This window comes from Tinamus guttatus, unplaced genomic scaffold, assembly GCF_059628265.1.
Source record: "Tinamus guttatus ecotype Peru unplaced genomic scaffold, ASM5962826v1 Tinamus_guttatus_pri_ptg000455l, whole genome shotgun sequence".
Lineage (NCBI taxonomy): Eukaryota > Metazoa > Chordata > Aves > Tinamiformes > Tinamidae > Tinamus > Tinamus guttatus.
This window is the reverse complement of record NW_028288989.1, coordinates 819,336-846,145: the sequence shown is the minus strand read 5'-3', so window position 1 is coordinate 846,145 and position 26,810 is coordinate 819,336. Positions and strand designations below refer to the sequence as shown.

General features: G+C 39.5%; 1 protein-coding gene across 1 annotated transcript; it reads left to right on the top strand.

Moving 5' to 3' along the window:
- Positions 1-164: 164 nt before the first annotated feature.
- RANBP3L (RAN binding protein 3 like) lies at positions 165-16,874 on the top strand. The gene is made up of 14 exons (XM_088532113.1): positions 165-281; positions 541-577; positions 1,167-1,244; positions 2,188-2,262; positions 2,674-2,745; positions 3,459-3,583; positions 4,065-4,168; positions 5,421-5,505; positions 6,542-6,638; positions 7,703-7,833; positions 8,753-8,873; positions 9,456-9,598; positions 12,378-12,570; positions 16,668-16,874. The coding sequence occupies exons 1-14, from the start codon at positions 165-167 to the stop codon at positions 16,709-16,711; spliced, it is 1,422 nt and encodes a 473-aa protein (XP_088388239.1). The 3' UTR covers positions 16,712-16,874.
- The last annotated feature ends 9,936 nt before the right edge of the window (positions 16,875-26,810 follow it).

The following is a 26,810-nucleotide window of genomic DNA, read 5'->3' as shown; positions in this document are numbered from 1 at the left end:
AATCCTCAGGCCTCTAGTTAGGCAAAACTCACACTAGGAATATGGGCCCTAACCTTTTATTATTATTTATAGAGAATGCTATACACTATTGCAGCTCCTTAACTTCTTTAAACTATAGCAAGGGGGTAAAGTCTTGATTTTGTTTGCAGAGCGCGTTGTGAACTATGGCTGAAAAGTGGAACTACAGAACTCTCATTAAAAATTATCTTTTCTCTTTTCCAGAGAGATCGGTGCTTGCCCAGCCAACATTTGTCTTTGAGAAGAAGGACCATCCTTTGAAGGTAAAAACTTAAGCTTTTGTTTTGTATAATTGATAGAAAATGGTAGAAAGTGAAGATTTATGGACAGTGATTCTAGTGGCAGTGGAAGACTTCTGCCTGTGTTAAGACTTGTCATAACTGAGCTCAAAATAGAACAAGCAAAGGTAGAGACAAGACTGCTTTATATATATGTATATGTGTTGGATTGACAAACTTTGTATCCTGCTCTAGAAAATGGTGGACACTTCTTGACACTTCCACCCTTCTGTTTTTTTTTCAGCGACCTGCAGAAGACCCAGTTTGCAAAGCTGAAAATGGTAATAATCACTTCATTGAAATAGTGTAATAACACACTGGGTTATTCATAGATTTGACCATTGCCTGTGTGAACAGTGTTTACACCCTCACCTTGTATGAGCCAGTACAAATCCCTGTTAACAGCCGCTCACTGCCTGGATTGTAAGGCCTCCTAGTATTTCCTGGTATTGCTCTGTCTTTCCTTCACAATCTTTCTCCCATTTTATCTCTGAAATTTGTCAGAGAGCCGAACTCCAGAACTTCTGGAAAATAGGCGAGAATATTCATTAACTGTATTGGTTCTTATCTGCCCTTTTCTATTCACGTAGGCCCCATCGCACTATAACTTCTCATTCTTAATGCATTCTGAGCCTGTGGGTGCTGAACTCATTCCAAGTGCTGGTTCGAGATCCTCTGACACTGGCAGAAAGAAACAAGACTCACCTGGGCTTTGTACCAGTCTTGACTCTTTCCCTTTTAGATTCTGCCTTAAAACTATTATTAATTGTGCCTATAATTTATCGTCTTCAAGTTTTAAATCTGTGTCATACCATTGTACTGAAATCTGCTACCTACTGTTTCTACAGAACAATATTTACTTTTTTTTAGATCTTATCAGTTGCTCCAGAAAACGGGCGAGATCATCATCTTTTACTTTTCAGAAGTCTGACTCACAGTCCAAAACAGGTCTGCTGTTCAGCTCCACTTGCCTTTCTGCTTATTGCAGTTCTGTAATCTCATCTGGTAAAGAAGAGATGGTATTTTTGGATCCGTTTAGAAATGTACCTGCATATATTCCTTATGGATTGCTGGACCTCAGACAGGGGAGGATGGGGGGGTGGGAAGGAATGAGATTTTCCTGTTTGTGAAAGAGAACATTGCTTCTTGGGGAATCTATGGAAATGTAAAGCAGTTTTTAGAAAGGCTTCCACTTCCATCCATCTACCAGCTGACCTGGAAATCCCTTTAAAGGCAGTGTATTCCTTCCATGATATTTGGGGAAAATATGCACAAGTCATTGAAGACAGTAGGAATGATCAGGGGGTTATAGTATTTATTTAATGTGATGATGGGACCAAAAAGTTATTTCATAGTTTAGGCCTTAATATATGTATACTGTGTTTTGATTTATCCAGTCCTGTGGCACACCTAAGCTAAAAGGATTTAAGACAGTCTAAGTTTAGCTTGCTCTGAATATTACACTGAGGTCATGTATAAAAACCATAGGTGCAGGATGGGGAGCATGCCTATACCAAAAAATAAAGCACAGTTCAGGAGCAAGCTTGGATGCTAAGCCTCTGGATTATCCACAGTGCTGAGCTGTCAGCTCATTCCCTGGCTCAGTTTTGAACCTCTCCAGTGACCATTTTCAAGACAGAACTGCTGTAGCGTTGACTAGCAGGAAGCAGTGTGGATAAGGCAGACTGTGCTACGTGGCCTGAGACGCCTCTGATTCAGCACTAGAGGCATAACCTGAAAGTCTTCCTCGGAAAGCTGGTAGGTTGCAGGAAATAAGCTGATTTTTGGGAGTCATGCTCCCAAGGAAGGCATGACATCAAATTGGCTAATGTAAAAAATTACTATTTTTTTGCTATGAAAAAGGATAATTTCATTCTATTTATCCTTTCAGATACAACACTCTCTCAGAAAAGAGGAAGATCGTCTTCCTTTACCATCCTGCCTACCTTTCCCCCCTCCCAGACAGGTAATTAAAGAAGAAAACAACAACAATAAATATTTACATAGACAATCATATGTTAGGTCAGGGTAGCTTAATTTACTGATCCTAAAAAAATAACATGAGACTGGACCAGATAACGTTTCCATTCTCATGACTTTCGCAAACTAGCAGCACCAGTGACTCAAGTGGGATTTTTTGAGATTAAAGCATCTGTTAATATCCAAAAAATAATTTTTCTGACATAGCTAAAACAGCTGCGGTGCTTTTCATGCCTAAGTCTTTCCAACTGTAAAGTTAGGACAAGATCTTAGAGATGTTCTTTGGATGGATTGTGGGATATTGCTGAAATACTACCAAAATGGCAACCGGTTATAGACAAATAGACAGGTAATTTATTACTACTTATGGTTAAAGTTTATATTCCTCATTCTTTAGTAAAGAAGAATAACATATTCATGACCTCAGCTCTTCTTCGAAGAAACACTGACATCAAAAGTACAAAAGAAGGTAACTTGTCATTGTAACATTTTATTGACTCTTCTTCCACAAAGACCTTCTTAGCAGATAAAGAACAGATAAAAACAGAGAATCCTCCTCCATGCTCAGTGAATGCTTTAGGAGGTTCATAAGTTATTTATCTGAGGACATAAGTATCCTGTAAGCTCTGTTCTGAGCCTCTGCTCTGACTGTTTATGGTTATATTAATTTCTGAGTATAGCGATGATAAGTTTGAAAAGTCAACTTCTACATTTGTGATACATGCCTGAAAGAGGTTAAAACTCTGCTTCCAGAGAAGGCAATGAGGAGTCCTCTTGGCATCTGCAGGTTCAGGATTGAATTTGAAATATCAGCCACCAGATCTATCACAAAGCCTTGCTAGTTTGTTATACATGCGCACACACATATGCATATACACATATGCACGCACACACACGTGTGTTTATGTAAATCTAATGTATATATATGTAAGTATATGTATATGTATATGTATGTATTTGTATTACCTGTCTATTTTATTGGGATACTATGGGTTGGTTTCAATGCAAAATTGTGAATTTTAGAAGGGATTAGCATTTTTCAGAACAGGTTGTAAGTAAACAATGGCAACAACTGTTATTTAAGCGTGCTCTGCAACTTTTAGTTAAAGGGGCAAGGCACATAAGTATGAATTAGATGTGAGGAAAAAGTCTTTGTTTAAATATTTTATTTTTGTTTGCTAGGATGCTTGTCACCAAGTCAATTGCGGAATGTCATTAGACCTGCGATTTTGCAGCCACCACAAGCCCCCTTATGTCCTGAAAATGCCATGGCATCTCTAGTGACTACGAAAGGAGCACATATTCAGGTAAAAAGAAAAGTGATTTTAATGACTAATATGCATGTTTGGAGCTCAATCAAATTAAAAACAACACTGTTTTAAAGCAATTATTTTGCTGCAGGACTTCAAAGGAATTTCCTATATGAGTTTCAGAAGAAACAAAGAATTGGGAAATGAATGAAATGAGAAACAATGAATGAGGGAACTGTTATACCACTGCCAACTGTGCTTGAAAATCTTGCCCTTGCAGCCTATCTTAACTTTCAGACATTGATGTTTTGTGAGCAAATCAGGTTTGGGGGTCTTTTTTGACTTTGCTTTTTCAGAAAGTAACATTTCGATGTGTTGACTTAAAGGATACTGTTTATGGCACTCGCTTAGTACACAGTGGGAAGCTCCACCAAATTCCACAGAAATACACTTCAGTGACTTTGGATTTCTAACAAACAGACCTGTTTATTACAGACAATACGTTTGATTTAATTAATTCATCTGCTTATATTCCTAGTTATCTGAAAACAGCTCTTATTCCTCAGCTGAGAATTCAGTAATTTTGAAGACAGAAGCAAGTTCAGCTCTTGCCATGAATCTTTCCAGCCCTAAAACAACACGGTAAGGTTTTTAATGTCTTCCTACACCACTTACTTTGTCACTTGGCCTGAGGCCTGCCCATTCTCTCTACATGTCTAACCTGCTGCTAAGTTCGTGCTGTTTATTCCACACTGTGCTTCCTGGTATTTGTGTGTGGTGCCAGGATTTGTGGGTGCTGTCATGAGTCCCATATGCCATAAGGATATGGCACCAGTGATAATCTCTGTGGGACAGCTTGGCTTTCAGTAGCAAACCCAAGCAAGAAACTACTTCAGTTTGTCATCTCATGCAGCCTTGCCAGCAAAAAATACTGCTTGGGTTTGAATGGTTGTCATGTTTCTGTCTCATCAATCTCTCTTGATTAAATAGCTGCACCACCGCAAAAATACTTTGGCTGTAGAGAAACACAGGAATTACCAAACTGTGTGTTGGACACAGGTGGCATGAAGGGAGCCATACAGTACTGTGTGGTGGTTACAGTGCCCTACTTCTGTCTACATGTCAACATTTCTGGAGTAAAAAACTAATACAGTGTGATGGGGTCATATCTTTGTGCAGACATGGGTTGACCACCATGGCTTTTAGCATTTCTGCATGAGAAAGCTGACTTGTCTGGACAGGGAGCCAGAACTTTCCCTACACTCTGATGCTGTTATATATGAGTGAAAAAGCTCAGACTGATGCAAAAGTGGAAAAAAGTATGCAGAAGTCATTAACTCTCCCTATAGCCTGGCTGCATAGGAATGCTACTGTGACTAACCAGTTTAGTGTCAGCTGGCTCATGTGTGTGTGTTGTTGCTTGTTGGTGCTTGATTAGAGATTTTTACCTGGAAGTTGTGAGCATGAGATCAGTTAGTGATCAAAGAATGACATTTCAAACTGCTGAGGCTATTGATAACAAACTTGTTATGTGGCCCTTGTTCCCCTCACACTCAGAAAGGTGGTAGATAATGTGTTAACTGCAAGGGATTCAATCCCAGTCTTCTTCAGGGCCTGATGGATAGCCATTGCTATAATTCATTTACATTTTGGCAGTCCTTTGCTTTTAAGGAACATTCTTGGGAATCTTCTTGTAACACAGTGCAGCATCCTTCATTCTTTTGTGAATGGTTAGGTAGAAAATAGTCTCAGATTCTCTTAAAGACTTTGTCTGGTTCCTAGGTTTTTGCTTGTTCATCTTTAATGTACGGTGGGGTAAAGTAAATGCCTGAACTTAGTTATATATTCTTTACAAAGTTCTACATCACATGCTTTTCTTATTTTGTTCCCATAGAAGTCAGCAAGATGAAGACAAAAGCATAGTAAACAACAGCAATTCTGATTTTGTGTTTGGAGAAAACATGATGGAGAGAGTTTTGGTAAGAGATGTAAATGCTGGCAACTGTTATCAAGATTAATCTATTTATGAATACAAAATTTCTCAGATACTGATTCTTCCTATCTTCTTGTGTTCTTTTTACGATGTGAGTAGATATAATTTCGATGTCTGCTATATAGGAAATGTCTGGCATGATATGTAGGAAATACCTAAATATCTGATGTTAGAGGAGTAGGCATGCCTTTCCATGCAAAGCGGAACAGCCACAACAGGAGAGAAAAGAATGCAGTTCCCATCACTCTCCTAGTTTCCACTATAGCTGTTAAGCGATGGGAAAAATGAGTGTGAATTCTCCAGGCTGAGGAGGAAATTGGGACCTCCATCTTAGATATTGTCCACCATAAGTTACATTGTGTGTTCGGAGAAACAGCTTCATGGATCAAGTCCTGAAGGAATCTTAAGACAAAAGAATTACTTCCCAAACTGAGCACTGTACCACTTAAAATGTATTGAAAATCAGTTTCTCATAGAAGTAGAAGGAAAACAATATGTTTTTTGCCAGTGCAAAAGCTTGTGAAATGTAGCCCCGGGTTATGACTTATGTCCAGGAATTAGGTGTAAGCTAGGAGCGTGGCCACTGAGCATTGTCAGTAGTTGGAAGCACTTACTAGAAGTGCCTAGAAAACTTCCATTGCAAAAACTAAAAGGCTTTTTAATTCCTCCATGGCTAGGTTCAATGCACCTCGGAATTTTTAAACTATTCTTTTGGGGCATAAGTGCTTATATTGATAATTAGCTGATACTTAAACGTATAAGTCCTTTTTTGGGTTTAAATCATACTCCAGAATCCTTACAAAGAAGCCATTCTTGGCAAAAGAATTAAGTACTGATTTGATAGCAATAAAATTGCCTCCATTAGAGACTGAAATTGTACAATTTGTCATTTTCACTCTTAATATATCACAATTCCTAATCTTCACATAGTATAAATTAAATGATCTGACTTTCTGCTTGATATTGAAGTAACAAAAACATTTTATTTGAATAGGAATTCTTATTTCCCCATATTTTTCTAGAGTCCTGAAAAACATCCTGAGAAGTATAAAGGAGCTGATTCATGCAAAGAAGTAACATCCATGTACACAGAATCTTTTCGTGCTCATCCACAAACAAGTAAGCATGTTTAACAAGTAAGCTTAGTTAGCTCTAGTATTTCACTGTGTTCTAAGAGGATGTCAGGTGAGTGGTGCTCAGTAACACTCCTCAATTCCCAAGTTGTCTCAGGCTGTCAAGTTACAATACCCCCACTGCAGTATGTGCCAGAAATTCATGTTCAAAAGCAGCTGTGACTAACTTCCTAAAGAATGATGGCTATTCAGGAAAAGATAAGAGTTTTACAAATGTGCATGCTTTTGGAAAATACACAGGGAATTTTGTGACTGTGTATTTGTGACATTTTGGACTGTGTTGTTGAGCTACAATTTTAAGCTGCCTGCTGTTGGTATATTGTGACCATTCATATAAATACTATTGCAGCACTGATAGCCTAATGGGGTACAAATCTGCAGGACTGAAACTTCTGTAAAGATTTCAGCGTAGTTTGTGACTTTGGTGCAAGCTTTAATTTCTGGTGTAACCTAGACTGTAGGGGAATCCTAAATATACTGCTATGTTGAGTGCTATCCTGAAATTTTGCAGCTCTCTCTTCCACAGATGCATTGGAGCCTCTTACTTTTTATGAAAATTCTTACAAATCAAAAAACAAAAACTCATGGAAGACTAAATTATGCAAACCTACAACTTGTAATGCATGTTCCTTTCTGTCAAGTCTTTATTATACCTGTACTGCTGTTCTGATTATTGGCGCATATGACTTTCAGTATTTATGAATCTGCAGAGCAATATAACAGACCATTTTCATTTGGAAACTCATCTTCTAACTATGTAGGGCTTGTTGATATAAGTTGTTCCTTGGGGCAAACCTCTGCATCTGCAGAAAGCCCCGTTCAGTTCAGAGCGGGTCTAAACAGGTATGACATTGTGCAATATTTGAGCCTTTTACTTTTCCTCCTCTATTTACCAGTTTTGTCCCCAAAGCTGTTAAAAGCACTAACTGATATCAAGCACCACAAGGAGTATGGAAGTCCCACGCTATGAAATGGGCTATTTTTGTTGTCTGAAAAATATTCCCTCTACGAATAAGGGGGGAGATAACTTTTCTTTTTAATATTTTTCAGAAACAGCTTTCATAAAAAATGCGACACTAACTGAATCAGCAGCTGCTTGTATTTCCAAGCCAGTGGAGAAAATTCTGTTAGATAAAGTTGAAATTATAACTGGAGAAGAAGCAGAACACAAGGTATTACAGGTGTGTATTTCATAAAGCCTTTATGGTAAGCAGTATTCTTGTTGTTCAAAAGAACATCTAGGTATATTAGAGATAACAGTGACTTAAACATCACTTTGGTTAATATGTTAATTTTTGCTTTTTTAAATATGTCTCTGCTAACTACTTTTTGTAGGCTGATATTTCTTTTTTCATCTTATATCTGTGCATCCTCTAGTCCCTATCAGTAAGTGATTATGCTTCAAAACCTCATTCTGTGTTTTTTTCTTTGTAAGTATTCTTACAGTAGCTTCCTAAACCTGTCATTACTAACTAAAACTTCAAAACTGTAAGTGATTTAAGGTTTTTCAAAACAAAACATTTCTGAGAAAAAAAAAAAAAAGTACTATCCAAGTAATTGGTTTTATAATTCATCTAAAACACAAATTATCTTTCTGGCCCAGCAGGATATGTCTTGCTATTTTTCATTTTGATGCTTTTTTTTTTTAGTAAATAGCCATCATGTATGATTAAGAAAAATTAAAATTGAATATTAGCTAATTTCTGCATTGTTTAAATCTTCTATCTTGTCAGAATATGGAAGATTTACTCTCTGATAGTACTGGTATGTTGTGCTGCATAAAGCTTTTAATGAATAAGGTAATAGTTCACCTTGCAATAAGTAAACCTTTGTCAGTGGATATTTCAAATGAAGAATTAATGAAGAAAAAAAGATTCATGCTGGATATTTTCCATTACTTAATTAACAGAAAGTTTAGCACAGATCTGGAGTCATTTCATTTTGAGTAACTGACCGTTGTGTGTAATTTTGTTGTATCTACAGATGTGTGTGTGTGTATACATGTACAGATATGTATCTAAAGCTTATCAAAAGCTTAAAATATAAATAAAGTTTTAAAACAATAAAATTGACATTATTCATCATGGATTTCTCTTTTAGATCAACTGCAAGCTCTTTGTATTTAACAAGTTTTCTTTAACCTGGATTGAAAGAGGCAGAGGATCTCTGAGGCTTAATGACACTTCTAGCGATAAACATGGAATGTTGCAATCAAGGCTAAGTAAGAATGAAATAACTAAATAACACATATGTAAAACACTATATAACTTGCATTGTTGCTGGCCAGATTTAATTAATCACAAATAATCTTAGATTTTTATTTTAATCAGGTTGCTGAAAGTCTTTTTAATGTTCTTTGGTAACTTGACCTGCCTGGCAAACTGGGGTGCCCCCTTGGATGAGCATTTTTAACTCAGTCTGTGCACTTGTTAATGTGTTTAGGCTCTGAGTGTTTCTGCTGCAAAGTACCTCAGTCACCAGTCTGACAGTTTGCTTTTTGTTGATTCTGCTATTCCAGTACCACTGACTTGCAAGTCACTTCTGGAATGTTGTTTTTAATGCACACCCATTTTTTGGTTTGCACTGTACAGCTATGGTGCATTTTTCATTTAATATGCCAAATCTATTGAAAGAAACTAAAATATTGTGATATTAAACAAATCATTTAAAAATGTCAGCTTTTAGGCCAACTTGAAAAGAATAATTAATGAAAGTATTAGTTGTATACAAGTATTGCAGAAAACTACTGGAATACAACTGAAGGTGGTTACAATTATCTATTACATGAACTTTCTTATTTCAGTTATGCGAAATCAAGGCAATTTGAGACTGATTCTCAACACCAGACTCTGGGATCAAATGGTGATAAAAAGAGCAAATAGGAAGAGTCTGTGCTTCACTGCAACAGACCAAGAAGATCACTCTATTCAAGTATTTCTAATACAGGTAAGCAAGAGATAACTCTCTGTCTCAAATCTCCGCATTTCCTTGAATTCTGGAGACTTGCTGAGATTTTGGTTCTAGTAAATTGTCTTTTATTTTCTAATAGGCTCTGCTTAGGGTTTAAAACATTTACATGGCTTTTATTATGAAAAGACTTAGCAGTGATATCCCCTGGTATTTCGGAAGAAGGTGTGAACACCTGATACAGCCTTAGGACAGGCGTTTCCAGCGTGGTTCACATACCACAAGTTAGAATGCAAATCATTCCAGGGCCATATGCAGCAGTTAGTGCTCTGGATTTTGCCTCTTACAGAAACAATGCATGAAGAATTTCTAAAGAGTAAGTTACATACTTTAAGTTACTTCTGTGTAAAGCAGCAGCTTTCTGCTGTAGTTCTGGACAAAATGCTTACAATAACCCATCCAAACTAAGACCCCTGTATTTCACTTCAGAGTGACATGAATTTGTATAAGACAAAGCTTCTGGGAATCCCCGTTTTATCCAAAGGCCTATTGGCTGAGAATGTAAAGGTGGTGGACTTATTCTCAAATGAATAGCACATACAGGACTGAGTTCCTAGGTTGGGAAGTGAGAACATCAACATGAGTTTAAGGGTGTCTGGAGTTTCCTCACCAAGTCCTGTCTAGGAAGGTCTCAACCTACTGGGCAAGATTGGTAAATTACCACTTAGGGGAAACGTTGGACTTCTTTCACATGCACCATGTAAGCACTATAAATCTGTCACTTCCAAAAAGGCATCATGCCTGGGCTATGCAGCTGGTCTGCAACTGAGCATTAGAAATTGCTTTGTCATACAGAGATACAAATATTCCTCAAATTCTGTCCTGGCACTTCTGGAAAGTAAAAAAGCACATATAGTGGGAAACCAAGATATATGGCAGCTATATGAGTGTGGTGCAGGAAGGCTACAGGAAGCTACTTCTGTAATCATCACCAGAGCTTCTGGGATCTGTTGCTGCAGATGGTACCCAGCCCTACAAACACTGGGACCCGTGTGCATGGAACGCAACATGGTCAACCAGCAGGCATCACCACAGCCATGGCATGTACGTTTGGCAGGTCTAGAATTGTAGAATCATTATGGTTGGAAAAGACCTTCAAGAACAAGTCCAACCGTAAGACCTTCAATGCCATGTCTGCTAAACCTAAACATGTCCTTAAGTGTCTCATCTACATGTTTCTTGAACACTGTCAGGGACAGTGGCCACTTCCCTGGACAGCCTGTTCCAATGCTTCACCACTCTTTCTGTGAATAAATGTTTCATAATACCGAAACTGAACCCCCCTTGGTGCAAATTGAGGCCATTTCCTCTTGTAGTTATTCTGGAGAAGAGATTGACCCCCACTCCACTACAACCTCCTTTCAGGTAGTTGCAGAGAGCGGTAAGGTCTCCCCTGAGTCTCCTCCAGGCTAAATAACCCCAACACTCTCAGATGCTCCTCCTAAGCTCTGTGCTCCAGCCCCTTCACCAGCTTCGTTGTCCTTCTCTGAACGTGCTCCAGCACCTCCATGTCCTTCTTGTAGTGAGGGGCCCCAAAATGAACACACTGTCTGAGGTGCGGCTTCACCAGCGGGTCTCTGCTCCCCTCCCAAGGAAGTTACCCACAACAACTGCCCTTCTTTTCTTTTGGTGGAGGCAGTCTTGAGGCATGGGCTTGGTTGCCTCGCCCTAGACAACCCCCTGCATGGACCTTGGTCCATCCTTGGTCCATCCTTGGTCTAGTAGTCAATGGAGCCCACTCTTCCAGAGGACCAACAGATTTAACTTTGTTATGTGGATGATTGAGACATTTTGTTGACACTGGAATTTTTCTGTGAGATGGATCAGAGGGCTGATCTAATTGAATTCCTTAAGCTTCAGATGTTCATTATTCACTGTATACAGAAGTGCTTTTATGTTTTATACTGACCGCCTAGAGCTTTCACAAAGTGTCCTTATATTGTGTGGTTTGATGAACAACTATTCCGTGTTCAGTTTATCCACCATTTTTATGAATTTGTAAACATTAGTTGCACATTTCTCGGCCTTCTTTTCAGACTGAAGAGTCTCAACCTTTTTAGAGTCTCTTCATAAGGAGCTGCTCCTTCCTCTTGATCATTTAAGGTGCTCTTCTCCAGTCCTTCTTTAATTCTATTACATCCTTGAGATGTTATTACCAGTACTGAACAAATTACTCAGGACATGGCTGTCCTAGGGTTTTATGTTAGGCAAAATGTTGCCCCATTGTGTTCTCAGTACCCTTCTTGAAGAAACCCAATTTGCAATCAGCAGTCACAGCAGAGGTCATGGCATCATAAGTTTTAATTCTTACTTACTCTCTAAGCAGAAATGCAAATACATACATTAGCATTTCAGTGCTTTATTACTTCTAGAACCATATTCAGAAATTATCTGAAATATCTCTTAGTACAAGCTGAGCCATTCTCCAGGAGAAATGTTATTTAAATGTTAGAATTACATGTTAGTATATTGTAAAACTCAAACCACTTAAAGAAACCTGATATTTTTTAATTCAAATTTATTTTCTGAAACTAAATGTTAAATGTGAATCTAATCTAATCTAGTAAATATAATGTAATATAATGTAATATAATGGATATAGTGAATATCATAATGCATCACTGATTAAAAAGTGCAAAATATTTGGAGCTCTTTCATTTCTTTTTAAAACTTTAGAGCCAGGTTTTCTCTGATCAACTGCAAAATTGTTTTGTTTAATTTTGATTAATTTTGACTCTATTCATTTTACTTTGTGCAGGCAAGCTCAAAAGATGCTGGATACCTGTATGCAGCAATACATCACCGCCTTGTGGCACTGCGAACCTGCAGTGAGCAAGAATCAGAAGCTAATCAGATAGACACAGAATCAGAAATAACTTTTCATCCATTAAACTGTGATAGTGATGATGAAGATGATGAAAATACAACTCAAGCAAGTAGCAGTGGATCTGGTAAGCAGGAATCCTCTTGGAAATGGTGTGGCTATTTTATTTTTTTCTTTTAAGCAGTGAAAATTTTAACTTTTTTCATGCTTATTATAACTTTAATCAAAGATTCTGTCATAGATTATCTGTTCAATGTAGATGAAGATAATTCCTTTTAGCATTTTAGTTGACCATTGCTAACAGTGCAAAGTTCTGTTAGGTCAAGTATCAACTCTATAGCACTGTAATGCTCTTGAAAAAAGACTGAATGAGAGTTAAGAAATTTTACTATTACCAAGCTAAACCTAAAGGCTTCTTCGGTACAATTCAGCAGAAATGACTGGAGTTGCTGAGATAGCAATTACTACCTGAATAAAAGAAAGTTGAGCCCACTCACATCAGCTCAGGTAGTTATTAATGCCTTCCTGCATAATGTGCTTACAAAAAGACCATATTTATTATTCAGTGATTAGTCTTGATTGCTGTTTAGCTGTGACAACTACTTCACTAGGAAATTTATGAGGCAAAATTTACATGCCACATTTTTGGTAGCTTACTTCAAGGTAACTTTAAGAGACTTTTCTCAAAGTAAAGAAAGCAACTAAAGGGGACACGGTCCTAACTTAATCCTGCTCTGTAAGTTGTTAGTACAGCCTACATCAAAGCTACAGTCTGATTTGCAGAAAGCCAGATATCCTGACAATTAAAGTTAAAAATTCTTCTATTTTCTTAGCAGAAGGCATGACAAGCTTCAGGGTGAATTCACCCACTTGTACAATAACTTAGTGAGAAGGAGCTGCCAATTACATTTTCCTTCCTCACAGAGAAACTAAGGCAGCACTTGATGCTTGCTGCATAAATTTCCCTCTTCAGCAGAGCAGCAAACTGTCTTTATATTCTGAACGCTTCAGCAGCTGTTCAACAAGAATCAAACCATGTGCAAGTAACAGCTATGAGTGACTGTTTACTTAAGAAAACAAGCAAGCCTTTTTTTCTCCTTTTGGCAAAAATATTACAGTTTACAGTGCTTGTTCCCATGATCAGTTGCTTAGCTCCATTTCAGTAGCATTCCATTCTCTAAACAAAGCATGATGCTTTTATACAACATTTTCTTACAAATACTTTTATTTTTTAACAAATGGGAAAATTGTTAGCTGTGAAAACTCCCAGAATTACTCCCAGATAGTCAAACATTCACTCCATAATTCCTAAATAGTTTCTATTGACTTTACAGAGAGTTTCTAGTAACTTCAAAACTCTGGATGGTGCTTGACTCCCTTCCAAAATTACTGATGATAAGAACTCTTTGTTCTTTCGGAGAGAAAATGAGGTGAAAGGGAATGACAGAGCAGTATAGGAGCATGTATTTACAAGTTAAATATTTATTTTGATTTGTGAGACTTCTGATACAGGTATTCAGATGGAAGCCAGCAAACAGATTCGGAGATACGCATGTCGTGCTATTTTTTCCTGGCCCGTTAGTCTAAGCTTTTTTCTTTCATTTATGTCCAAATAGTTACTATCATTCTAACTATATGATCTATTACTCAGTTCTAACATTCCTCTTCAAGTGCTTTTTGGATGATCTCTAGCATTTCCTGCTTGATCCTGCTTGATTCTTCTGTCATTCTCAGACCCTTGCAGGTCTAATTTTGCATATTATTCATTGGCGTCCATGTGCCTCTTTGCATATAGACATTCACATCTCACAGTGTGCCTGTTCATGAAACTCCCATGCCCAAAATATTCAGAGAAATCTCATGGGTTTGGACAGAGTGAGGTCAATCTTAAATACCAGCAGACACACACACACTTGGATGAAAGAGATCTGATCCTGCATATTTAAGAACATTTAATAGATGCTGTTCAAAAGCCTCTGTATTTTCATTACAGGAGGTATATAAATAGGCGTTCTTATATTTACTGATCCACTCTTCCACTGGGTTCAGGAGGTTTCCTCTCCTTTAAACTATTATTAATGTATAGTAGTTTATATGCTGCATACTACTATAAACTACAAAAACTAAAAGGAAAAGTTCTCAATGACTATTTCATTATAAGAGATACAGTTAGAGCATATTCCTGCATTTTACTTCATTCCATTCTACCCATTTTGTCTCAAGGAAACAATGACAGGGCTCCCTTTCTTAATAAACAATTTTCTTCTTGTGAATCTTAACTAACATAGTTCCTCAGATTATGCTAGGCCAATTTTTCATAACAGTTTAAAAAAAAAAAAAGCACAGCAGCCACGCTTGCCATTGCTAGTAGGGATCTGAATTTGGTACTTAGGCTCCTAAGTCACTAAGATGTGTTTGAAAATGTTATCTTTTGCTTCTGACACTCCTAAGAGATTTTTAGCATGGTTCCTTCATAGCTATTAAAGAGATTCTGTTCTTTCTCCAAAATAATGCATCTTGTTTACATTTAGAAATGGATGCTGTTTCCATGATGCTCATCATATAAGGTCCTTGCAGTGCCGTAATCTCCTCCTTATTTATAAAGAACTGTTACTCTGTGAGAGCCATATAGGCTTTGTGTCAGAAGTCAGCATAAAATATCAGGAGTAGCAAAGCACGGGGCTATACACAGGATAACTGCTATGATTTCTATCACATTCCCTTTCCTCTGTTCTTGCAGAAATTCATTCATGAGGATTTGTATCCTTGAGGGAGAACAGAGAGGCTGGGAAAGGTATAGCAGAATGACAAGGATGATAGTTGTGACGAGGCAAACGCATTAAGCACTATGTCTTACATTACACCTCACCATCAACTCTCCCTTAAATCTGCTCCTAACTTCATTCTGAATAAGGATCATGATTTAAATGTCCTCTCTTTTCTGGCTTGGAGTTTCCTTTGGTGCATTACTAGAATGAATTCTAAGGCATCCCGAGCAGCTGATCCACACATATCCATAAATCTAAGGGAAAAGTACTGTGGGTGGAGACACAGCGTGTCCAGTGTGGAAGCACCAAGAATTCCCAGTGTTGCTGAGACTGCTGGTGTAGAGAGCCAGGCAGCATCACATCATACAAATGCAGCTTTGCCTCCTTACAGAGAACAATGGGAACTTTACTATATATCTGTCCCTATATGTGTAACGCCCATGTTGGCCTCTTCAGGACTCTCTGACTACCTGATTACCGAGATTAAAAAGAACAATCTGAGAGAGAGCTTGTTTTAAATAAAAGATCTTAAAAGTTCTTAAAAGAAACTACTGTTCAGAAGTACCACAGAAACTCCTGAAAAAATGGTATCTTATTTTGACATTCCTTCTCAATTATTATTTTATTTAAATTGTTACCCAATTTTAAAGTTAAAATTCCAAATCATAAATGTAACACACACAGACTTGATAGTGATTAAAAAAGCAGGGCAGAAAATAATTTGTTTTGCCAGACAGGGAGTTCTGGGTTTTGTTTTCTTTGCAGTCAGTATCAGCAACATCTAAAGCAGAGCACAACAGCCCGACTGGCTTAAAGAGCTGACATTGCTGAAGAGAGAATAGAAAAAATCAGATTTAATGTTTTGGCAAATGAAAGGCTTTTCAGTTCACCTGTAAGAGATTAAAAACTTTTAGTATTTAGATGTAGCCAGATGGTAGCAGCAATTTTTAAGTAGATAGTAGGATACAGTGATCAATGTGTCTGACATTAGTCATCTGCATCTCCTTTTTCAGGTTATTCAGAGCTATTGATTACCCACCACAAACACCCATTGGTACTTTATCACAGCCAGTGAGATACATAAAGATATGTTGGATTTTTCTCAACTTACCAAGCACCTAAATATGATACATTGTGCTAAAAACACACCAAATTCTTAAGGCAATGTTCCTCATGTATTCTGTATCCCAGAAACATTGTCCTAATCAGGTATCTGAATCCTGAAGTGCTTACTGTATCTCTCTCTATTGACATGGAAGAGCAAAACCTCATTCACTCTTCACATGCTCAAATGTTTGTTCGTGTATAATCCTGTGTTATCTAGTTAGGCATTTATCTAAAACAGGAATTGATCATAACCAAACTTTAACCTACTACTTTGGTATTATGAAACACCAGTTTGCTTCAAAATGTGAATGCACCCAAATAAGCAAAGTTTTTACAAATTCTTTTTCAGATCATTCTAGATGGAATCGCAGGCAGCCCGTGGTCTGCTCCTGACAGCCGCAGAGGTTACAGCAGTGCAACAGGGAACTCATCATCTGCCTGAAATCTCTAAGCCGGCTCATCAGTCACTGGAGGGAGCAAATCAGATGCAGTTTACTTTATGACTTTCCAGCAAAGGTTTATTTTAGGGATGGCTTAAGTTTAATACATTGGGAAAAAAAAAAACTGAGATGCACTTTGAGGATTGGGGTCAACACGCTGCGCACTGACATGAGAGTGACAGGATGGTTTCCAAGATCAGCAAGTGTTGCAAAGCTTTCAAGTTAGAGTTAAATATATTTATAGGCATGATTAAAGTAAGGAATTTAATACAGAACCAATGGTCATTCATCATATTGATGGATAAAATCACATAACCATGAATAATAATATACATGAAGATATATTTGTTGTTTTTTTTCTTTTTTTGACTGTTATTTAAAACATACATTTTGAAGACTTTAAATTGTGTTTCACAGAAAACATTTTAAATTGTGTGGCAGCCTTCAGCATTCTCTTCATCAGTATACCCAAGACAAAACTGTCAATGGACAGTTTTGGATGAGCGAGGTCTATAGTCACCAACCTTCCTAATTAAACAACGTTTTATTTTGAAAATATGTGGAGTTATAGACTGGGAGTAAAATATTGTTAAAGGGCAAAGAAGCAAGATCTGCTTTACACCCTCAAGCATCAGGAGAAGTCAACAGTAAGAATTTTAAGCCAGAAGTTCTAGCGGGCCTCTGAGCTTCAAAATCTATAATTGAATGTTTGCACTCACAAACACCTTCTTTGCACAAAACAAGCACTTGCACTGTTAATTGTCCAGCTGATGCATACAAATAAGTGCACATACACTACAACCGGAGATTCCATTAAAAAAAAAGATGACCCTAAGTGTGTGAAATTAGCCAAGATTATTTCAGATTTGTTTTAGCTGTCAAAATCTCCAAGCAGCATCACATCTTGTAATGAGGCAAAGCTGTTGCATGCCCTAATAAGTGCAATACTAACAATGCCAAAGACCCAATCTCTTTGTACAAGTTATTCCTCAAGCTACTCTTCACTGTCTAATCATTCCTATGAATAGTTGGAAAAATCATTTTTCCTTAGTTCTACCTGTGAGGTAACATACCCCATGTACAGTACAAAGTCACCATTTAATGTTCTTTGCTTTAAGAAAATGCCTGTTTTCATTCTCCAGCAAATCATCTACATTTTATACTGTTGGTTACCAAATACTATTTTCTTATCATCAGAGATGAAAAAATGTTCCAGAATACCTGAAGTGTGCTTCATTAAGGTGATTGTAATGACTCCAGACCCTTAAAAATCATGTTTGCAGAGGAAAATCAAAATTTAGTGTTCCCATCTGAACATAAATATGATGTTGGAAGAATTCCAGATTTTTTGCTGAATTTTCAGTCCCCTGCCAAAATTAGCATCTGGATTATGCTGATCTTAAACACTCTGCCAAAATTAGCACTTGCCTTACATGAATTTAACATCTGGATGCCAGTCAGCCTAAGTGAGAGTGGGGTTTAGCCCGCAGGAAAAGGGAAGTGTTTCACAAGAGCCCATCTGTCTCCAAAGCTGTTACACTGTTCTGGCATTCTGCAACTCCTCGCTTTACTGATATTCAAGCAGCCAGCCTTACAAAAATGTACTTTTCATGTCTGGCTGTACGTAGTGTCCTTTGCTATTAGCCTCACTCCTGACCACAGCTATGTTTGTATCACTGACCTCCATAATTCATTGCTTCAACTCATACTTGGGAACAAAGCACCACGTTATAGAAACGTCCAGCAGCTGTAAAAACGCGGCAGCGCCATGGATTTAGCAACAGGTCATGGTGAGACCTTTGCCCTGGAGCTGAGCTGGTTATGCACTGAACACAGAGTGCAACTTCAAAGTCTGCCCTGATAATCAAAGCCCTCCATGAAATAGGGTCATGATAGCCCATAACAGCTAAATTCTGCTACAGCTGTAAAATCCTTGGCAAATGAAGGAGTTCCAGAGCAGGAGACAGCACTTGGGCAGACATAGGACCTAAAAATACGAATTTGCCATCACAACATACGTAACAAGGCTGGTGATAATCAGAAAAAAAAGAAAAATCCCACTCCTTTGAGTTGCCTTTTCCCAACATCACTAAACACATATGCAAGAAAATATATATGTACACACACACACTTGAAAATGAGGCTGCACCTTTCAAAAGCTGAGGATGAAAGAGATGTTTAACTATTTTAGTTGTTTTTAAGAGTTTGGACTCTTTGGTAATAGCATATAAATACATATATGCAGACATATTTATGGTATGAATTTTTACTCTTGAGCTCCTAATACATTATTTATTCTATTTAGTCTCATTGCACTAAAAATCCTTGTTTCCAAAGCTGAAGGCATGCTAATATGTAACATATTAAGTTGGTTTTGATAATGGAAAGTTTGTCATTTTATGATAGCCAGAGCAACAAAATATTACTGTGCACCCCAAATAAACCATTTTCTTATGTCTTTCAGTATAACTAGATGCCTTATTTAGTGTCCCACCTCTAGTTTCCTACAAGCAGTTCCTCCCAAGCCCCAGTATTTCTAGCCTATTTTCCTAAGGAAACAAGATTTAAACAAGTGTTTACTCCTGTCCTTCTATCTGCCCAGCCCACTTTGAGCCCACCATTCAGTTTCAAAAAAACTAATGGAGACCAAAATATTTGACAGGAGAGAGCACAAAAGTCCCTTCTTACAAGTTTTATGAAAATTTGCAATTGTGGGAGACACAGCTGGGATTAAGGTGGCCTTTGAGGACGGAGCTGCAGGGTAAGCTCGGTACTTTGTCCGAGGTGCTCGTGCCTGAGGGGCATGTTCCTAGTGCAACGTCTGCTGGGAGGGAGGGCAGAGGGAACTGTGGCAGGATGGATGGCTGGAATCACTGTGGCCAGGGCAGTGCTGCAAGGACATGGGGCTCAAACCCATATGAAACCATTAGTCCTGCTGATCATGGAGTAACCTGTTCTACTCTTTTTCTTCAGATTTACAGAACATGCCTTTCATGTCAAAATTCATGTAAAATCAGTGATTAACTTCACACATATATATATATATATATGCTCATGCATGTAGGACTGGAAAGTTACAGGTATTGAGGAATAATTTTCAAAAGTGAAAATTATCACTTCTGAACGAGGAATAATTTTCAGAAGTGAAAATTATCACTTCTGAACATAAAGATATATATGCAGATAACTGACATTTAAGATCATGAGTTTCTGACAAAAATTTATTTGGATGGGTTGACCTAAATTATTTATTCTATGGCCTGGTATTAAGTGCACATTTTAAAAAAAACTTTGAGTATCTACCTAAATCTTGTCACTTTTTAATATTGTGATCTTTAATGACCTCTGAATCACAGTTAGAGTTCAGTAATGTCCCCACTGAATGAATAAACACAGCAAAAACTGTTAGTGCCACTGCTACTAACAGACTGTAAAAATGGACTGTAAAAATAGACTGGGATTAAAACAACGTGTTTTTTTTTTTCGTCTGTAAGAGGTGTCTTTTAGAGGACTTGACTGTGGGGCACCCTGGCAGGAAAATTAAGAATAAACATGCAGCCTGTTCTAGGACAAAATTGTCTATATAAAAAGTGGAGTTCAGATTCCAGAGTCATTACATTCATTTTCATAAAACTGTGTGTCTGTAGCTATTTCAGCAAATTCAAATTGCTTCTGAAATGCTGAAGTCTGTTATGTTAGCCTACTTCAGGGATGATAGTCTGCTTTGCATAAAGAAAGACTGGGAAGAAAAGTAGACAAGTAAATTTTTGTTAATTAGATATATCCTAGGGAAAGTGTGGGCAAAAAAGCTTGCCCTTTCTTGTAACTTTTAAGGGGAAACATTCAAAATTTTGCGTTCATGAGAATACCTGCATTTATTGTTCTGAAAAGTCATCGTCTTTTGAGATTTTCTGCTCTTCTGGGAAATGTATAAATCAAATGGTACAAACATAAACACTGCTGAGAATATCTATGTTGCACACAAAACGAAAGCACACATTGACGGAGATATTCGATCAGAATATAACCGCTAATTTACTGATCTATCCGGATTGCAAGATTGCTATGTGTGGAATAAGTGACGTGTTCTCTAGGAGCTAGTCTGGAGCTTTCCTCTGAATAAGCAGAATTAACAACTGTGGTCAGCTGGGTTCATGGTCTGAGGACTCAGTTTCGTAAAATGTAACCTAGATGGTCTGTTTACCCCATGCTCTGAGAATGCAGCTAACACTGATAGTGTTATCATCTTCAATATAAAGATAACATTATCATTTTCAGATATCAGTAGGAGTTAAGCACATATTAAGAAAGCCTGGAGTTCATAAAGGACTGGATAAGTTAATTGTATAAATGGTTTTAATTAAATAACAGCAGAAAGTCATTATTCATAGACTTTAATATGAGAGTGGAACTTCTGTAGAAATGAACAGTTGTCTTAGATTGCAATTACAGTAGAACCAACATGCAAATTCTTCTGGATGAAAAAGGATGAAAAGGCTATGCTTGCGGAATGTTTCACAAAACATAATTGTTGGAAGAGTCTCCCACTGCTGGAGTTGTGCAGCTTGTGTAACAATATAGGAATAATTTAGTTTCTACATATAAATGATTCCAGTTACATTGTTTTGTAAAATAAAAAGATCATGTTAGGTTTATTATATAGGGTTTTTTAAAGTCCATTACAAAGTTTGGTGGACACAAAATTAAAGCAGCTTGATTTTCAATGAGATTGAAACGGCAGGTGCTAGTGAAATATCTGTTTTCACAGGGAGTTTTAAAAGCCTTGAGTTCTTGTCCCCTTGACAAATTTGACTACAGGCAGCCAATGGCGTAAAGAGTTATTAGTGTGGGATTCACCCCTACTCTATACTCATATCCTGGGAATACCAGACTTACACTTGTTTAATTCCATATGAACAAATTTGTTCTTTAGGGCACTGGGTGTGTTTCTCTGATTTAAGATGAGGCATGGATATGTGTCATCCTATACGCTACAATCTGCGACCATATTTCGAAATGACTCTAGTGTAACATTTGACAGATACTTGGGTCCAATTCACATAAGCCCAAGCACACACTCACAGTAAAGGGTGTAGAAAGAGGCTGGGAAGTTTAAATTGGAATTGTTGCAAACAATAATAAGTGGCTCACCTACAGAGAAGGTGCAATCCATAGTAAGACTCCACAACACCTGTTCTATTACAGAAAGTTACAGAAACTTTGGATCTTTTTCTGAATACGGAATGGGGTAGGAGAAAATCAATGCAGTATTCTTCAACTGTCCTGTTAGAGACTTCCTTTCGGGATGTTGCATGTTCATTGGATGGGTCTCAGCTGCGCTGCCAGAAATGAGTGCAATACTACCACAGGCTGCTTTGAATTTTCATTTGAAGGTACTTCTTTTTCCCCATGTTGTATGCTTATTGATTCAAAAGACCGTAAGATGATAATGGCATGCCCTCAGAGTAAAATACTGCTTCCTATTCAAAACTACAATAGAGGTTAGAGCTGATTTGTTTTGCAAATGAAGATCAAAATAGTTTAATACAAATAGCTAACCTGTGAAATGTAAAATCATAGAGGAATAATACGATTGTCAAATGGTTTTAAAGTAGATACCCTTCAGAACAGAGCCATAAATTGTCTTATCTGATCAAAACCTCTTTATCCTTCTGGTCTCTGTGATCTGGTATTATCTGCTGCTTCCTAGAATGTAAATGTTAATGGTTATACAGCATGAGACAGAATGAGATTCTTTTGGTTAGCAAGAGAATTAGCTATGTTTGGTTACTACCTGGTCTGTCTTATGGTAGTTTCCATCAAGGCTAGGCTCATCAGTAAACAGAAAAGCTCCCACCTATCAAAAAAGACTGGATGGAGCTTTTGCTTTGCACTGTTGTAGCACTGTAACAGGGTATGGCTGGATGGTGTTAGCTGCTCTCATCTCATATTTAAGAGAGTCTTCATATTGTAGAAGACTGCTGCACTGATGGGTAAAAAGCAAATTCCCCAGCATCTCACTTCAGCTGTTCTGATGGCAACTTCCTCCAGGGAATAAGCTGGCACAAGAGTAATTAGAAAAGTAAAAGTTAATGAAGCATTCCATGCAGAAGCACTTATTAAACAGCTGTCTTTTCAGGTATTTATTTAAAAGCCACCAGTATTTCTGAACAGCTCACTTCAAGTATCAAAGAGTAAAACCAGCTCATGGTTCATAACTGCAGCTTTTCCTTGAGGTCTGCAAAATGCAGATTTGTCCCAGCGCATGTATATTCACAGCTCTGCTTCAAGGCTTTCTTTCAAGGCCTGTGGCTTTCACGATGCTGCCTCTGCTTCCTCAGGCACCACAAAGAAGGCAATAAAGAGTGCAACAGCTAGACGTATGACCTGGCTATTTCAAACAGTGGCTTTCTGAGTACTTACTAGACCGATATTCAGTCTTTTTTTAAGCCATGGACCTGTTGTTGCCTTCCCAACCTCTCAAATGAGATAGGCACGGCTGCAAGCAGGGCAGCAAAACACCTCACTGAAGCCTGCCGCAGTACTTCGAGAGCCCGCTCAGTGCCAAGTAGTCCTAGTCAGAGCACATTAACCGCCTTTATCTTACAAACTGCTAATCGAAAAAGGAAGGCGCTGCGTGGCAGGACAGGAGCAGCGACGGGCGACCGACAACCATTGGGGCGACCAACCACCCGCCGCGGCCGTTGGGGCGGGGCCGAGGGGGCGGGGCCACAGCGAGGAGCGGGGCGCATGCGCAGTCCCGGCTCCAGCTCCGGCCGGCGGGCCGGGCAGGGCGCATGCGCGGCGCGGCTCGGCGGGGAGGGGGGAGTGTCGCGCGCGTCGCGGCCGCTTCCGCGCTGGCGGGGGGCGGCGCGTGCACGCGCGGGCGGGCCGGGGGCGTGCGGGCCATGTGTGTCTAGCGCTGCCCGCGCCGCCGCCTCAGAGCGGGCAGCGCTGCGCCCCGCGCCGCCGCCTGCGCCCGGGCTATGTCCTCCCCTCCGCGCTGCCTCTCCGGCTACTTCTGTCTCGCGAGCCGCGCGGCCGCCCGCCGGGCGCTGCTGCTGCTCTGGCAGCGGGCGACGGGCGCGTCCCCCGCGCCGCCGGGGCTGCTGCTGCTTGGCGGCGCCCGGCGGCTCCTCTCCGCGCTCAGCCCGGCCGCCCTGTGCGCGGGGGCCGCGCCGAGGCGCAGGGGCTACGGCGGGCTGGGCGCGGCGGCGGCGGGCGGCGGGTTCCGGCCGGCGCGCGTGGCCGTCGTGGCCAAGACGACGCGCTACGAGTTCGAGCAGCAGCGGTACCGCTACGCCGGCCTCTCCGAGGAGGACCTCAAGCAGCTGGTGAGCGGGCGCCGAGCCCGTGGCAGCGCCTCCGCGTAGGAGCCGAGCGGGGACGCGTCCCGGGGCGCCGCGCGGTTGGTGCCGGGCTTGTAACGCGGGGCCCTGCGGCCAGGCCGGGAGAGGAGGGAGCGACGGCTCCGGAGCGAGGGGGCGCGGCCGTTGGGGGGCCGTTGGCCGTTGGGGGGCCGTTGGCCGTTGGGGAGCCGTTGGGGAGCCGTTGGCCAGCCGCGCCGGGCGCGTCCCCTCCGTCCTGCCGGGGGCTCGGTAGCTGCGCCCTTGGGAAGCGCCGCGCAGCCCCCCGCAGCTCCGAGGGCTCGTATAGAGGCAGCGAGCGCTGCAGCCAACAGCCCTTTTACTGCCCTGCTAGAATCGCTCGGGGCATCTGAGGAGCAAGTGCGTTCTGGTTGTATTTTGTGAGAGGCTTCGGCAAGCAGCCTTTCGTCATTAGTTCTAATTCTTACCAGGGTCGTGCCCTTGTGCCTTCCTCTTTTGCTCCATCCCTTCACCTTGCTTTCTTACTTCGTTCTATTTTTTTCCCCCTAAGAGCACTTACATGTTAACAGCTGCATCTTCCTGCTCTGCAACTCTCGTTACTCTTTTCTTTGGTCTTTACAGAACATTCAATTCCAAAACAGGTGGTTGTCCCGTTAGTAATAATAATGCACAGAGAAAAGCTACGTGCTGCTGCTACCCCCGGCATCCTGTCTCTGTCTCTGCCGGCCTCTGTGCCCCAGCGCTGTCCCCGCTTGCGCTGTCGCCATCTCCTTCCCTCTCCTACACGGGGGCTCCCATGTCCTCTGCCACCAGCCCGGCCGCAGGAAATAACCTGCCGTGCTTATTTGGCTACCAGTGGTTTGTGCGGAGCAGATCGCTGAGTCTGTCCAGATTTTGGTGCTTGTACAGCAGGGAGATGTTTTAGACCTGTATTTATTTGCAAGGTTTTGGATGAGACTTGCAAAGGGATTTAATGTTGAGAGCATGTCCTTGCAGGAACTGGAGTGAAAACCTATGGTAGTTGAAATTTGCTATTTACTCCCTTCCTAAGCACTTCAGCTGCTTATCTCTTGCAAAAATAGGAATTCTGTATGTTTTCTAAAGTTTTTAGAATATTTGAATGTCATACTTCATCAAATTTAATACAGACACTTATCAACCTATGTTCTTACTATCTGTTAGGTATCAACTACTGTTTTTGAGTTTAAGCGTATTTATTTTTTGTATAGTGGCTTTGGGAAATGCACGTTTTCTTACAGCTCATCTGCAAGCCTGCTGTTCTGTCTGTACTTAGGTTTCTCATGACGAAGCATTTCTTACAGTTATAGAGAATTGGATTGTCTGCAGAAATAGGCAAAACAAATAGACTGTTCACTTTTTTCCTTGACTGCTTGGAACAGGTAAGACTGTAGCAGCAAATCACTTAATGAACTTTAAACATTGCTAGAGATTCCCTTGGTTGAATGTGCGGGTAGCAGCAGTTTGTAGTAATTATAGAAAAGCTGTACAGTTTGTCCTCATGGAGCAACTTAGAGGCATAAGATAATATTTTTAATATTGGTGTTTTTATGCTAGATCAACTGTTCTTTTTTCTGACCAGTCTTCCTCTCAAAATGCCCCCACATGAGGAGTTACAGCAATAAAACTAATAGTGTCTGCAGGTAGACAAAGTCTAACTTGCCCAGGTATGTGTTTTGCAATATTATTTTAGAGTCTTGCCACGTGGTTGGAAAAACTAAGATATGTACAGGAACGGACCGTAAATATTTCCCAAAATAAAAAGATGAAAATAATGCAAGAAGAATTAAGAATTCCTGTCTTTGAGAATTAAAACAGGGAGGAGATTTCCTGCTTGTTTCTTTGGTTGCTTGGTTTTGATTTTGTTTTTTTAGTTGACCTGTAGACATTTCCTTATTTACCCTTTGACTTTTGTCTCAGATTTTTTTTCCTTGAACTCTGTGAGCTAATGACTATATGGCAAATATGTTGGATGAAGATTCATAAGCTTCTAAAGAAGCTAATCTTTGTAGCACAACATCAAAACACTTGCCTTCATATCATTGTTTTTTAAACAAAAGTATTATTTACTGCACTCTCCATTTAAATAATAACTGAAGCATTCTTTATGCTTCTCTAGCTTCTTTGCTGTTGCAAAGGAAAGTAAAAATTCAGAGTTTTGTCTGGGAATATGGTGTGTAATAAATGTGGACTGGAATCCAGAAGATACTGCAAATGCTTAACTTGATCTGTTTGCAATTTTGCATTTTTTTTCATCCAGAAAGCAAAACTTTCCACTTCAGGAAGTGTTTCAAGGAAAGGCACTGGTATTCCTGGAAATCCTATTTCTCTTGTCCTTCCAAGCACTTTGAAAACATTGTATGTCTGTTTTTTTTATATATATATCTTTTTATAAAACTACTGCCCTTCCTATTCTCTAGATAGTAGAAATCTTCTGTAGCCTTCTGAACGTCTTCTCTTGTCTTTATTTTGGACTTAGGCACACCTAAGATATTCTGAATTGGAATAGTCCATTTAATGTTGCTGCAAAGCAACCACTCTAGTAGTGAATTAATCTCTTCTCTATTACTAACCAAGATCACTTATTAGTGTGAATTCTACAGACTCTCCTTCCCCCTCTATGTGGCATTTTTCGGATAGTTTTGGCATATAGTATTTCCTAATTCCCAAGGTGAGCTGCGCTCTGTGCCCTGTGTCTTCTCTTGT